This window comes from Nestor notabilis, unplaced genomic scaffold, assembly GCF_000696875.1.
Source record: "Nestor notabilis isolate BGI_N333 unplaced genomic scaffold, ASM69687v1 scaffold4130, whole genome shotgun sequence".
NCBI lineage: Eukaryota > Metazoa > Chordata > Aves > Psittaciformes > Psittacidae > Nestor > Nestor notabilis.
In genome coordinates this window covers 55,573-71,334 of record NW_009909700.1, presented here as the reverse complement: position 1 = coordinate 71,334, position 15,762 = coordinate 55,573, and the positions used below count along the sequence as shown (strand labels likewise).

General features: G+C 37.1%; 1 protein-coding gene across 1 annotated transcript in view; it reads right to left on the bottom strand.

Moving 5' to 3' along the window:
- The window catches only part of LMBRD1 (LMBR1 domain containing 1), an 82,073-nt gene that overhangs the window by 10,853 nt on the left and 55,458 nt on the right, over positions 1-15,762 (bottom strand). The window contains exons 10-14 of the mRNA XM_010019052.1: positions 14,645-14,709; positions 13,770-13,872; positions 12,527-12,631; positions 11,070-11,219; positions 4,193-4,268 (exon numbers count right to left, since the gene is read on the bottom strand). Coding sequence (XP_010017354.1) covers positions 4,193-4,268; positions 11,070-11,219; positions 12,527-12,631; positions 13,770-13,872; positions 14,645-14,709 — 499 coding nt within the window. The remainder of the gene's footprint in view (positions 1-4,192; positions 4,269-11,069; positions 11,220-12,526; positions 12,632-13,769; positions 13,873-14,644; positions 14,710-15,762) is intronic.

Genomic DNA, 15,762 nt, shown 5'->3' with positions numbered 1-15,762 from the left:
GCTTGTTTTGCCTATAACAAATATATTAAATGTGCTGCTCCAAAAGACTATTTAGAAAGCTTATGAAAAGTCTTGACCATACCAGAAAATTAGATGGCTAAGGAGGGAGGCACTGATCATACCAGGGACTCCTGTTCTCTGGCTAGGCTAAGGTAGGAAGCAAGAACAGAGATAATCAGTTATCCCCTGACAGCCTCAGAACATTCCTTCCCTTGATTGTAGACAAAATGGAATCATATCATTGTTACTGGAGTTCTGAAATGTTTCAAATAATTGCCAACTTGGGTTGTGGCCAGGATGAAAATTCACTAATGACTAAAGCCAATCATCTTGCGAACCTATAAACAGTGCTTTTAAGTGAGGCCCTTTGAGCAGTCCTGGACTGCAATGGGCTGTGACCAGCATCTCCCTTTGAGAGGCATACCCCTCAGAGCTCACACACTTGAGTTTGTGATCATTGGAGAATTGCTGCCAAAAGCTGACAGTGCAGCCTGGGCCAAAGAATCCCCACTCCTCAATGTTCAACCCTCACCCGCAGAGAACAGCCAAGACATTTGAAATTAGTATTTCACTGAGCTCAGGAATTTTTAACAGGCATACCTGGATATGTCTTTGACTCTCTGTATGTGTGCATATTTGTGTACAGATTGCTATAGCAAGTGTAGTAAATTCCATTGACTCACTTCGTAAATGTTAAGATCCACCTCAAAACTACAAACTGCTGCTATGTAAAAGCTGTGTAAAAATCATACCTTTGGTGAATTGATACACTTGTAACCCTTTAGGTATCAGCCACTGACTAAGTCTGAGACTAGGACTAGACCTAGCTACACCTAGGCTCCACCAGGAGCTTAGAAAACAAGGGAGTGTATTCTGAACTCCATGACTCAATAAGGGAGGGCCTCCTGTAACCTTCTGAGAGACTAAGCCCAGCCACAACTAGGCTTGTCCGGGAGTTCAGAGAGCAAAGGGCTCTATTCTAAACCTCATGACCCAACAGGACAGTCTCCCTCATGTCTCTACCAATAATTTTTAGCTCAATTTTACCTCAACTTCCTTTTGTATGCTTCATCCATGTAATAAGTAACAGAATGAACCTTGTCATCAAATTCTGTTAAACTGCACTTTCATAAATTCATATTAAAACTGCTCTTGCTATCTTTGATGGCCACTCTTTGAGCAACCTTAAATGACCCATTTCACAACACAAGCTTCTCTGCATGAAAGCAGGCAATATAATGCCAAAACTCCACAAATAAGCATTTGCAGTTTAATATATAGAGTGTGGGTTTTATAAGATTGTATTTTAGCTGTCTTATTTTTCTCCAAGAGGTATAATTGTCCTTTTCATCAAGCCAAACACTGGTTTGAAACAAATACAAAACACTGCCCGTTAAAGACTAGAGTTTTAACAACACTGAGGTTTGAAATTATTAGTTGCTACAAGTTCAGGTCTCTTCTACCATCTCAGAAAGAAAAAAAATGTAGTTACAGTAAGTAGAGATCACACCTACAACATCCGAGTATTCAATACATCAGAGCAGATTGCTATAACATTATCTATCAGCAGAGCCGTTAAAAGGTCAGTTTATTTTATGCTTAAGGAAAAATACCTGTTAGAATTAATTCAGTTTAAATAAAACAAAATACAGCACTGAGAGGACAAATCAATATTTGCATTTAGTTCCAGTTCACTGGTTTACATAAGATAAAACCCTAGTACCAAAGAAGTCAATAAAAACTGCAAGTGCTTGGTCAACCTTTATCTTAACTTGAAGTTAGCTGCATCTGTTTTTGCTCTGTGTCTATTATCCTTGAAAAACAAGAGCAATTGTATTTAAAAAATCTAGTTCCTACCTTCAAAATAAGTTTCACTTGTCAACATATTCTATATGATCACAGAGCATAGAAGTAGGTTCCACAACAGTTACTTTAATTAGTTTTCATTATCAGGTATTAAAAGTGGCAGGTATTCCAAGCCAAGCATCACATTTCTGATTTCTACAAAAATTGTGTTTTCACTTATGGGTTTTTTTTTTAATTACAAAAGAAACTTTTTTTCATTTACAAAAACACTTTAATGGCCTGACTGTATCTGTATTAAAATAACTCCACCATAGCCTGTTGACACATCAATGCTCCCACTTAAGAAATATCCATCTATATTCTATTTACACTGGGTTAGTATAGTATATCAATACCTTCTCCACCTCTTTCCTCTTAAGAAGAGCATGACTCAGAGATACCCAGTGCATCACCACATGTTAATGACAAAACAAAGCCATCATTTATACAGTCCAACTCTTGTGTTCAGCGTATCAGAACACTAGCCTAAAGCATCAGTATTCAAAGTACTCAAGCATAGGTGGAGTTCAGAAAGTTTATTTCAGCCCATTCTCAGTTCCTACTATGAAGCAATAAAGTTTGAGTAAATGAAACTATTTGAATTTCTCCTTTAAAAGTCAAGACTAATGAGCTTTATCAATGCCAGGGAGTATATTCTCCCAGCAGATACTAGCCAAGCCAAGAAGCTATTTACAAGAAGCAAAGACCTGTTCAACCTGCCCAAAGTGATCTCATTTTGAAAGATGACAAATTTTTCTCTTCTAAACTCCGATGCAGAGAAGTTTCTATCTTTAATCAGAAAATGTGTGACAACCAATCATATTTGTCAAAATATCAAAATGCTCAAAACTGCATTAAGTCTAAAAATAGCTGTCAAAAATAACTGTGGATGAATTACTTATTTGAGGTATAGTGGAGACAGAAGAAAAATCCATCCCCCTTGGGAAACTATATGAACACCTACAAAATAAATTTGAAGAAGAGTTTAAATACAAGGGAACGACCTTGCAGAAGAGACTACGGCCTGACAGACTTGGGAAAAAAGAACTAACGGTCAGATTACCTCCACTAGTACAAAAATTATTAAAAATGAAATACTACCTTTCCCAGTAACACAAGTAGGAAGAAAACCTGAGGAGCTACTAAGAGCATCTAGAAGCAAAGTCAGAATTCAGTAGTTACAGAATACTGATAAAAACCAGTTGTCCTGTATTCTCATCTTATCTTTCCCATCAATTAACAAACACTTTCAAGACTTTTGTAAGTATATAAAGGCATACATAATTTAACTCCTCTTCCCAGCTCCTTCAGAGGAACTGAATGTTTGCCAGGATGAGAACAACTGAGAGCTTCAGCCTGAAAAAATATGGTCCATTCTGAAGGCCATAAATCTTTTGCCAAGATCAATTTTTTGAAACAAGAGACCAAAGCAATCAAGAGAATTGATGGTGACCTTAAACAGTAGTATCAGTATTGCAATGGAGAGTACTAATAGCAACTGCAAAAAGTGTTTCTATGCAGAGGGAAGGGGAAAGCTAACTTTGTAAAAAAACAAATCCAGCTTTAACTAAGTTTCATAGAGGTATAAAGCCTAAGTAAAATACTACCATTCTCAAAAAGAAAAAAAACCAAAAAAAAAAACAAACCCCAAGTAACAAAGTAACCAACACACCACAGTAAGGCCTGAATAGATAGAGAGTCAAGAAAAGCTTCACAGTTATCCATCTGCCTGCTACTCACAGCTCCAGAATTTCCACAAACCATCTTCTGCCCAAATAGCTGGTCAAAATGGGTGTTTAATACCACAGACGAGCATGAGTTATATGAGATGTCATAGGGAATGATAACTTAAGAGGACTACAGGATAGCCCAAGCTGTCTGGTTCCAGTGATATTGTTGTTCATAGAACAGCCCATATTTACATCTTAGCAAGAATTAAGTTTTCTAATCTGACAAGTTACACTGAGAAGTTCAGACCTTGGTTTTCCTGAGTACACTGCAAAATTACTTCTGACTGTTTGACAAACATATACACAGAATTAACACTTCAGATACTAAACTGTTCACTGGCTAGGGTTCATTTTTAAGGTCTTCTACATACATGTGAAAGCAAATAGGAGATTTTAAAGTGAAGCAAAATGCATTGTTACACATGATTTCTATTAAAAAAAAAAACCCCCACAACATTTCTTCAAACAACTTAAGTTGTAAGCAAGCTGTTTCCTGGACATAGCTATAGATCAGAACTTCATATTAGACTGAAGCGAACAAAGCCATGAAGAGATTGAGACACTTACTACAGCTGATCATGCACATATCACATAGGAAATAAATGAATTCATCTTACCTTCAGGTGCATCTGCATCACAGTCTTTAGATACAAATGTCACATTCCCTGGCTGGCCATCAATTGTCTTATTACTCTGTGTTATAAATACAAGAACATTAATACACTAGCCTACCAGTGATGTTCTTCATACATAATGATAGTCCCTGAAACAAACATCTCCCAATAAATTATTAATTTTATGAAAAAGGCTTTGACAAACCTCTTACAATATTCAAAAGGATTAAGACTACTTTTGAACAGCATATGCAAGGTAAGCTGTAAGTGATACAACATGAACATTTGAGTATGCTTTCATTTGGAAAAAATGATAGCTTGTGCTCTTTCTGAAGACTTATGAAAAAATAAAAGCTTCATCTCAAATTAAACCTTCTTTTGCTGGGCATAAAATGAATCTGGAATTCAGCTTTGGTGCTGAAGACACCATGGAAGTGTTAAGCTTGCATAATGATACCCAATATAGCAATCTTCTGTTCCAAGAGGCAGATGATAGTATCTGATATTCTTAGATAGCCAGAGTGGAGGAAGACAAATTATGCTCAAGTGAACTACTAAAAACCCAAATACTCCTGTTTACATGTGCCAAATCTTTGAAAATCCGACCCTTTCAGAGACTACTTAAACTTTTTATATACCACATTTACTTCTGAATAATCAGTGAATAATTTTAGTAGAGTTCAATGCAAATCCTTTGTACTCACCAATTTCTTCATACAGTAATTCACTTCAAAGGGTCTCATATCTACTGTATTTACTATCACCCTCAATTTCCTAAACAGGAAGCCCTCTAAGGAAATCAATAAGGGTCAACAGAGTTTCTTCAGGGTGAAGAAAAAATGTCCCTTAAAACCTCCCAGAAATCAGCACAAGCTGATACATAAAACTGTTTATCCAACAACTTGAGAAAGTTTTAGTATCAAGTAAATTCAGCTTTAAATCTAAACATTCAAGAGAAACAACCACATGTCCAACCTAAGACACAGCAGTCTGTACAAGCAGTTAGTTTTGATTCATGCAAACACACGGAAGCATGGAGACCATTACTGCCTTAGAAAAAATTGGTCCTAAAAGAGTATAGAAATCAGGAACTAAAGTGGAACCAATAGTACAAGAACAATGAGTAGATAGAAAAATAGGGTAAGAACAGAATACATGAAATTTCAGTTATTCGGTGTACATTCAGCAGTAGCCCATCTCCAGGATGCTTTCCAGCTGGCTGACACCACTGCAGCTTACACTGCTCAGTCATAAAAAGTGCTTCTTTCAAAACAACAGCATTATACACTGTACAAGGGAGGGCATTACAAAAAGCACAGATCCATCTTCCCATTTCAAAATTCCATCTTAGCTTTAATCACTTTACTTTTTACATAGTAAGAATTGAAAATATGACATGCAACAATAGCTAGACCTGTGGGTTTCCTTTGATAACATCTATGCTTTTTTGCAGGTCTAGTGTCATTCTTGTCTCCATGAACACTCCTATGATTTAAGACTTCTGACATACCTGGATCCAACTCTAAATGCTTTTCACAAGCCAAAGGCACTGGAGTGTACCTTAAAGTCATAAAAACAGCATCTATTTCCCTAGCAATACTCTCTTCCCCTAGCAATCCTTTCTTTTCTCCTATACAAGACAAACCTTATAAGCATTCACTGAGATATTTCCACCTTCTCACAAAGCAGACATGAAAAAAAAAACCCAAAAAAACCCACCCCAAAACCAACCATGTATTCCAAACCAGTGATAAAAAGGAAAGCATTTCATAGTATTAACCCTTCCTAATAAAAAATTAAGGGCCACATTTGCCATGCTAAAAGGAATGGTAATCTCTATCAGTTGAACACCATTTTCATTTTTATGTAGCCAGAATTTATAACATGCAAATTTAAGATTCTTTAATATAGTAATAATATAGATCGTTTAATATATTCTTTATAGAGATAGTAATACATAAAGCAAACTACAGAACTATTACACAAAGCTAACACACAGAAAACAAGCTGGAAGTTACTGCTTATATTCAAGAACTAACTAAAACCTAACAGTATTTTTGGTAAGACTCAGCAAGAGCTCAGTATCACTTCAGCCAGTGAAAGAAATTAAAAAAAAAATTAATTATGTATTTGCCAGCACCTTTCTACCTTCTAGCACATAGAAACCAGAATTTATTTCTACATACTAGAACTCCTCCAAGCAGACCTGAACAGGTCAAAATCTACAGAGTCCAGGGTTGTGATCCTACTGTTTGCCCTGTTCTCTCAGGATTCTGAACTTTCACCACTTCATGCTCACTACAGCCAAGACTGCCCTCAATCACTCCTTCCTTGTTTTCAGCACCAGGTCCAAGACAACATCTCCCTATTTCAGCTCAGTTGCCTACATCAGGAAGTTGTCATCAGTACACTCCAGATGCCTCCTGGATTGCTTGTATTCAACTGCATTGGTTTTGCAGTGGATACCTGTATGGCCCAAGGTATCCTATGAGGACCAGGAACTATGAACATGAAGTTATTTGCTACTTCCTCAGCAGACAATATCACCCACGATGATCTGTCCTCTAATCCTAACCTGTAAGCATCTAGCTGGCTTACCCACCCCAAAGCAAAACTCCATGCATTCCCACTGCTGTCTCACGTAAGGGCCAACTGTCCCTCTTGGCCATCCCAGCCTGATGCTCTTAGAGCCCATATCTAGCCACAGCAGCACTCTGTCTGTGGAAACTATTTCACCACGTTTCTAATCTGTAGACCTTCTATGCAAACTTCTAACTCCTGCTTTGTCTTGCCTGCTGTGTGTGTTAGTATCCAGATACTTCAGGGGCACACAAGTTGTGCCAATTTTCCAGAAGAAGTACAAGAACTTTGCCTTTAATGCTGTCATCTCAGCACTTTTATATTAGCATACATACACTTGAGGTAGAGTCCCTTTTGTCCCACAGGGTGCAGAGAAAATGACTGGACATGGAAAAGATGTGTAAGTGACAGCAGAGATGTGTCTACAGAACACTTCTTCAAAATAATTTACCAAACATTATGCAGTAGACCACGTAAAGTCTCAGATGTTTTTAGTGAGAGTATTGTCAGAATAAAACACTAAGTGTTCCAGATATTACATCTGGTCCAAAGCTGAAAGCAGGTTGCCTCAAGGGCAAGCAGAAGACAAAACCAAGTACAGTAACTCAGTGTGTGCTTCAAGAGCCAACAGATTTTGGACACTTCAGAAAATAGCTATCTATCATGCAACAGGTATAAAGGGTTAGGTTACAGCATATCTAATTTGTTCCTGTTTATGTGCGGGATCTACGTGACCTGTATGCGTACTTAGCCATCTAAGCAATACTTCTGGATTCCCGATTTACGACAATGAAGACGCTCGGTGCCCTCCACTCCTACAGATTTGTGAAGGCTGAGGAGCGAAAGTGACTGCTACTGTTCTGAACCTCTGGAGAAGAGTGTGTCACCTATTGCCATTTCTGGCCTTTTATTTCCTGTCTGGGCTAGTCAAGTCTTACAGGTCCACTAGGTAGAAACATCAGCAAGCTGTGGTCTTTCAGACAAATGGAAAACAAAACTTGGCCTTGTTGAACAGAAATAGCAATTACACTTCAAGAATGGGCGAAGTTATGTTTTTGCTACAAAACTGAGAAGGCCAACATGGGGACAGAAATCTTTACCTTTGTGAAAGTCTATAAACAGACTCATGGCTGTTCAGCAGATGTTACAAAGGTTGTCTCAAGAGATGAAGCCAAGTGTTCCTCAGTGTTGGAAGAGCTATGCAAGTTGACCAAAGTCCTGTATAGGGCTTTAGTAAGGGTACTGTATCCAAAAGAAACTTACAAAAAATTTCTAAAGACATCACAGCTGAAGACACTTTTGATTAACTGGGGACACATGCTTTGAACTCCCTAATGGTCAAAAACTTAAATAAAGCAAGAGGCCCAGGTCTATCGAACATTAATGGCCTCACAAGAATTCCATTTTTCTACATACTCAGTTGCCAGAAGTCTACAGCACTTCAAAGTAAAAAAGTAACAGTCTCTAAAGGAAACAGTTCAAGATTCAAACAGAATTTTAACTTGTCTAATGCATCACTATAGATTTTGGTTACAAATTAGTTTGATAGGTTACTACATTGGGATTTACTGTAGAGCAAAGAAAAGGGAGAAGTGCTGGTTTTACACACCGTCTTTCTGTGAACCACCAGATTCTGACATGTTTAGCAGCCCACTCATCCACTGTGTCAACTTGGAATATTGCTTATTTATTGTTTGGTTTTATACAGTGTCGGTTACCAATGGTGTTACTTTATATGATGAAATTGACTGTGGTGTGTGTGAGCAATGAACATCTAGACTGTCCAAGCAAACTGGTGCATTATTGGGAAGCTTGCCATATGCACAAAATGTATTTCATTTGCCCAGTTCCTGTGTATGTTCTTGACCCCTTCTCAGTTCCACAATAACTGATTCATAACTCTTGAGAACCTCTTCACCGCTAACACCCACAGAAAAATCTGTCCCTCCTCTTCATTCCCAGGCACCATCTCTCCTCATTTCAAAATATATAAATTTAACATCCAGTTATCAGGGTAGCCAAAGAAAATGTCTGGTGCATTCTGAAAGATTGTTAGAGAGGATGTTGTCTGAAACCTTTGTATTTACTTGGTATGCCAGAGAAGTCCAGGTGTGACTTACCAGCATACTCTTTAAGCCTCATGTTACTTTAACAATAAAACTAGTTTCTACCCAAGTTATCTGATGTACTTTAAACAAAGCCCTTTGAAATGGGACAAAAGAAGCTAAAGACCCAGGATGACTATCTTGACCTTAACATTTCTTTAATCCTTTAAATGAAGTGTTGTAGCTCTACTCAACCATTCCAGTTAATCCTCCTTGCAGCACTGACCAGGACTGCATTTCAATACCTGAATTTGAATGCCATAAAAGACTCCTTACTGCTGTGTTCCTTTGACCCTTTTCATTTCACTCTCTTGACCCTTTTGATTACAAACTATGTATCTATGGTCAGATATTATCTGTTGTAACAAACACTTGCATGTTAGCTGTCTAAGTCTCAGTCCTTCTGCACTTACTGAAACACTGTCATTTGATTCATAACAAACAGAACTGCTAGCTACAGTCTCTATTATTTTTATTTCTCTTCAATATTCCACTTTTTCTGCAAGTTTTATCACGGAAGATTCTTAGGTCTGAAAGGCTTAGAGACTAGCTTGGTAAGGTTTTGAATGAAATCATCCTGCCCACCCTTTCACCTATGATGGTTCTGCACTGTAATTAGAGATATACAACCACCCTACAATATAAAACCCCCCCAAAAGACAACAAAGTGGGTTTTGCAGGGACTTGAGTTCACAGCTATATCTAAATCAGTAATACGATGTTCTAGACTACATACACAGTAAGTAATCATGACAGGACTCCTATGTAAACTCACCATAGAAGCAAGCAGCTTTCCTAAACTGATTTTCAGCTCAGTTTCTTGCTGTTACTACACAGATTCTGACAAATTGAGCAAATGTATAGACGTCTAAGCATGTTTATTTTGCATTAGTTGTATCTAGCATAAAAATCAAATAACAATGCATTAAACTTCCTAAACACCAAATATTCAAGTCCCCGCAGTGATTCTATTATTGTGCTTGGATTGGTATCAGGATGACCAACCTTCCATTACCAGACACAATTTAGATACAAAGACAGCAGGAAAGTAGCATTTATTGGATGCTTCACTTCCTCCAGTGGCAATTCTTCCACATCCACTCAACAAATTTAAGTTGATCAGGTTCCTTCAATTTCTCCTTGAAATCCTTCTGCTCTAAGCATTCTGCATCTACTCTCTTTAAACTAAAAGACTTTATAGGGATAAGTTACACACTTGATTAAAAATTTTCAGCTGAAGAAGGTTGCCGAGTAATTTATTTTTTTTAAAGCAGTGTGTTCTTCCAGAGGCACAGCCTTCTAGAAAACTAACAGAAGTATTCCAAATATTTAAAGCAGCACCTGGTTACTTTGGTTTCATTTAAATCCCTTCTCCCAACCACTTTGGCTCAATTATTTTTCTTTGCGAAACTTAAACGCCATTGTGTTTGAATATAAACAACGAGTTCATGACCCAGTTAGCAACCTACATTTGCAATATCAGATCTAACAAAGCCTGCAGGGTACCAGATCTTGGTAAACAGCTGTCCACAGAACCTCCCAAGATGCTTATGATTTGTAACTTCGAACTTCCGCATAAATATGCGGACCTCCACTCAAACTAAGATGACATACAAGAACTAAAGCCTTCAGGTACAGAAGAAAAAGGACCTGAAAAACAAAACCTCCAACTACACAAGAGTGAAACAATAAAAGTGCTTACTACTAAATACCATAGAACATTAGCTAGAAGAACTGCAATGAGTTCCAATAAGTTGGGCAGTTCAAAGTATCTGAAATGTGATAATCAGCATCTACTTAGCTTCATTCTGATTATTATAGCAAGTTATCTGATCACTGTAGCAAGTTATCTTTGTCACTTCTCAGAAAAATACACATAAAAACTATCAGCTGCAGACAGCCATTGCAACCTAAGTGGACCAGCACAAAACCTAGAAGCTAGCAGCTGTCTCATCAAAAGAAGTAAAGCAAAACTCAGTTTTATGCTGTCTGAAAATGATCTAGAAATTAAGTTGTGTAACATACAGTACAACCAGCTTCTGGTCTGAGTGTTATCAAGAGACCTACTAGTAGTTTAAAAAAACCTGGCTACAAAGGAGCCTTCAAAACTGAGAATGGGTCTAGCTTTAAAAGTTGCTGTAAACAGAACATTTAACACAGAAGGTATTTTTTTTTTAAAAGGTATTACATCTCACCTGTACCAGGTATTTTTGGCTTCCATACATTACATATTGAGGGGCAAGACTGTAGATCATGTAACTTGTATGAAGAACTATCAACAGAAGTATCATACACAGAAACAAGAGTGCTTGAGGTCGAGTTTTTCCTCGTCTGATTTTATAAAGCTAAAACCAGAAAACACAAATATTAACGTAATGAAAGATTTTTCTTCCCTCTCCTCCCTCCCTCCTCCCCCGCCCCAACCTTTAAAAACTTGTTTAATTCAAGTAACACCTCTAATTCTACTAAGAAGTGGGAGGCTGCTAAAATTACCCTCTGGCAACTAAATTCCAATAAGTCAAAGCAGGTTTCCAGGTACATTTACCTAAATTTCAATGCACAGCTATTTAGTCACATTATTCATAGTAACGAACAGAATATTTATGCACCAGCAGTTAGTAGCAAGATTTAAACAGTGTTGCCTATCACTGATAAACTGTGCCTTGCTTTGTCAAAGAATATTGCATTCTTTGGTCACGGTGAGGTGCTGTCTGTGAATACACCTCTAATCAGATCTAGAAACAGAGGAGTTATGAAAGAGTATTCCCAGGCCCTGAAAAAACTTGCACACCATATGCTGCTATCTTTTCGACTTTACACTGCAGGGAACAATATAACCCCTTGTTTTTACCCTCTAGATACCACTATTCTGTAACCCCAAAGCCTCAACCTGTATATCATATTAGGGTAAAGAGGCTGGCAGCTGAAGGGTAAGTGATGGAAGACCAAAACCAACAGCCCTTGCAAGGACTCGGGGTCGCTGTTCGCAATTTTTGAGTGTCAGCAAATGAAAGGGTAACAGTATTAAAAGGAAAGCAGGCACAGAAGCAGGGAAATATTTAACCAAGCATCACCAGCATGAATAGCATCCTGTTGGATATAAAGCTGCTTTTTCAAATAGTTATGTATTACTTGCAACATATTTAGATATCATAGAATCATAGAATGGTTAGGGTTGGAAAGGACCTTAATATCATCTAGGCCCAACCCCCCTGCCCTGCAATATCACTGTACTGTTATATCTCTAATCACATTAAACTTGCCTGCCACCAAAAAAGCAAGGCAAGCACTACTGACTGTATGCATATTTCAGATTTTGACCATAAAATTCAATAATACTCAAAGTAAGAATCTTATATACTGCAGTTTAGAAAAGTTAGAAGCCAAATTGCCACTGATTAAACGCTTGAGTGAGCTGACTGTATTGCTTGTCAAAGTAAGACATCAGTTTTCATCTGAAACCTTCTGAAAGCAGTGAAAATTGTACAACAGCCTTCTAACACTTATTAGGTATACAGACAAATACTGGATGTTGCAAATAGCATTATGAAGCAGTACATAAATTAGGATTACTTATTAAATATATTCGATATCACATATTTGTTAAACATCTTACTGAATATTACAAACTAAGCTCTTAAGTCATATTTACCCTTATCCAGAAGAACCATATACCCATATTTCGAATCCCTGCCATTGAAGTGAAGATAAAATACATAACAATAGTTGTAATAAGAATATAATCCAAAGGGAAAACCTAAAACAAGAACAACAAAAGCAGTTAAAAACCCAAGAAAACAAGTTCCTCCCCCACTTAAAGCTAAATAAGTAGTTTCTACTTATAGCATCTGAAGTAGTAGAAGAGCTTTCACTTAAGTTTTACAGACCTGGCTCCAAACACAGCTAATATAGCTTATACAGTAAGTTTGGGAAAGCAACTGAGCATTTTTCTTAATTTAAAACTTGCCTTATTTTCATAGTGTTATACATTTTTAGGACAATAAATATTTAACTCCATTCTTGAGAGTACATTTAAATAAGTCCACAGTGGCAGCAGTCATTTTAGGACTGTACAGGCATTTTCTTTTTAAATGTTTCTGAACATATTTGCATATAAAACTTAATTTTAGATTTACACTAATAATAGCTTGAGATAATACCACTGCTGAACATTACTTTTCTGAGTAAACTGCAAGCTTAGGGGTTCAATAATTTTGGAAACCATGGGGAAGGAATGCATTGTGCCAACAAGAATACGGAAAGAATTCAAATAGGGGAGAATAAGGCACTAGTTTGCAATATGGCTTTTGTTTTTCTTAGCTTACCCACAACTGATTGCCAAATTCCTATGTGGCCTTGTTGCCTTCCAACCCTACTGAAGTTAACAGATGGCTTTTCTTATGTAGGGTTTTTTTTCCCCCAAAACTAAAGCATTACTATAATATACAAAGGCAGAGTATAATATATCTTTGAAGGTGCAATAAATATACTAAAAAGTGAAAAAATGCGTTTACTTCACTGAAGGGGGATAAACTACAAAGAACACCAACGACTAGAATGTAAGGTAGGGCACTGGAAAAACTTGCTTTTATTCTGTATACGATAACTACAAGTGATGTCATTCTTCATTGCCTCTATGTTATCATTAAATGAAAATATGTTTCAAGCAGCACCTTCTTCCAGCAAATCAAGACTTTCTTATCAGTATCTAATAACTGAAAGATTGTTAACAATGAAGTTGCCTTGATTTTACAGAACACAGAATCACACAACATATCTAGATGTTTTTTATTTTAATGAATTACTTGGGGAGCAGTGTAGTTTGCCTTTGACAGCTTACCAGCAAACAGAGAGAAGCATCCATACATATGTATATCACCAGTTTTTTTACTTACTGTTTGAAGAACAGGTAACAACATATTCAGTGGATTGGTCAGATTAGTTCCTAAAATTATAAATCCCGAGTCGAAGCCAGCTGAATGCAGAGCTTTGTCCAAACTGCAGCAATTAAGAAAAACTCTCTAAGTACTATGGTTCTCCCAGAGCTTTGTCTTCAGTTTGATTTTAAAGGGCAGCTCAAAATGAAGCTTAACTAAGCTCAGAGACTGACAGCTTTTTCATATCTACATAGACACATGCTTTGTTTTACCACACTCATTGTACTTGTCCTGTGAAAAGGTATATCAATTTCTGCATCTCCTTGGCATTTTAGCTTGTCCCTAGTTTGGGTCACAGGGCTTATTTGCCCAGTCTGCAAAATTAAAAATGCCAACATTTGAGACCTATGGTTAGTGTCAATCTTCATTGAAATTCATCAGATTTGCAGCTAGCTGTATTGATTTCAACACCATGAAGCAATTACGATGTAATGCACCTCATAATGGATTATACATGTCATTTAATGCAAGAATTTAAGCATCTATTACCCAGCCCAAGAAGTACCTACATGCATTAAGATTCATTCAAGCAGTCAGAGTACTTCTGTAGTCTGAATTAAACTTCCTTAAAGTCTATGCTTAATTTTTCTGCTGGATCAGAACTGCTTTTAGCAGCATACAGTCAATCAAGCTGAACCATGGTTTTTTTTTAATCTGTTTTAGTACATTTTGCTCAGTGTAATATATACTAATTGAGAAATGCAGCTCTAGTTAAAAAAATGTAGCATAGGAAAGAAGTGGGCTCACTTTTGAAGCAAACCACCCCTGATTTTTATGTTAGAACAGAAATCATGCAGTTTAAGTGGTTAAGAAAAAATACTGAAATTACTTACTTTGACAAGAACAGAGAGACAGTGAAGAGCAGTGCCACGATGATGAAGAATACTCCCCATACAATCTAAAAGTAAAGATTTATTACAATTTAACTGAAAGTGCTTGCAGTTGATACAAGAAGTGAAGACTTACCCAAGCTTCAATAAAGGACTAAGGATCTTGGACCACCTCAGAGCTTCTACTCCTTTGAAACAGTAACTTTTTGGTTAACACTTGAGAGAAGTGCTAACAAAATGTTTACTTTGTTAAATAGTTTATGTCAAACATTTAAAGAGTTGATCATCTAAGATGAGAACCACCTCTTCACCAAGTGGATACACTAAGCTCAGAATCAAGCATTACAGTACATCATGTGCAATAGTGCAATACAGAATCAGCTGTAGATAAAAAGTGACATTAAGAACACAGATGAGATGTTATATTAAATGAATACAGCATTCAGCAGAATGTACAACCTGTACTTGCCATATCATATGGAAAACTTGAACTATATGCATGCATTTGTGTTTAATTAAGGGAAATCAGAGTGTGTTTCCCTTGGCCAGCACACCTCTGTGTTCACCTTCCCACACAAGGCAACCTATGCACAGCTTAATTTCACCTTTCCCAAGCAAGAGGTCCCTTCTGTAACCCTACTCAAAAACACTCAATGACCAAATCACTTGGAATGAGTACTGTAAAATTCAAATAACCAAGCCCAAATACTAGGTCTACCTTTCTTTCTTCTGCCTGCAAGTCTTCTCAGTTAATCAGCAGTATTGCGTATTTCAAAGCATTTTTCAAGGTTCAAGTTACAGAAATCATCAACTTGACAAAGTATTTTGACTTAAAGGTTTAACTCACCTAAAAATTTAACTTTGAAGTAAAGACTTGGGAATGGACTAGAAGAAAAAATGCTTATAAATACTCAGGTAGTAGGAAAAAACAACTTGAGTTTCAAGAAAATCCAGGTAAGTGCTACTGTTATTCTAAAACACTATCTATCCACAAGTGATTGAGATTACTACAACTACATCAGAACTGCCAAAAGCCTCTCTCTTCTGAAGAAGGTTCTAGAAGAGCTTCCATACCCCTTTAGTTGCACAAGGCGAGTCATTTGCCCCACAATCTTCCTTTA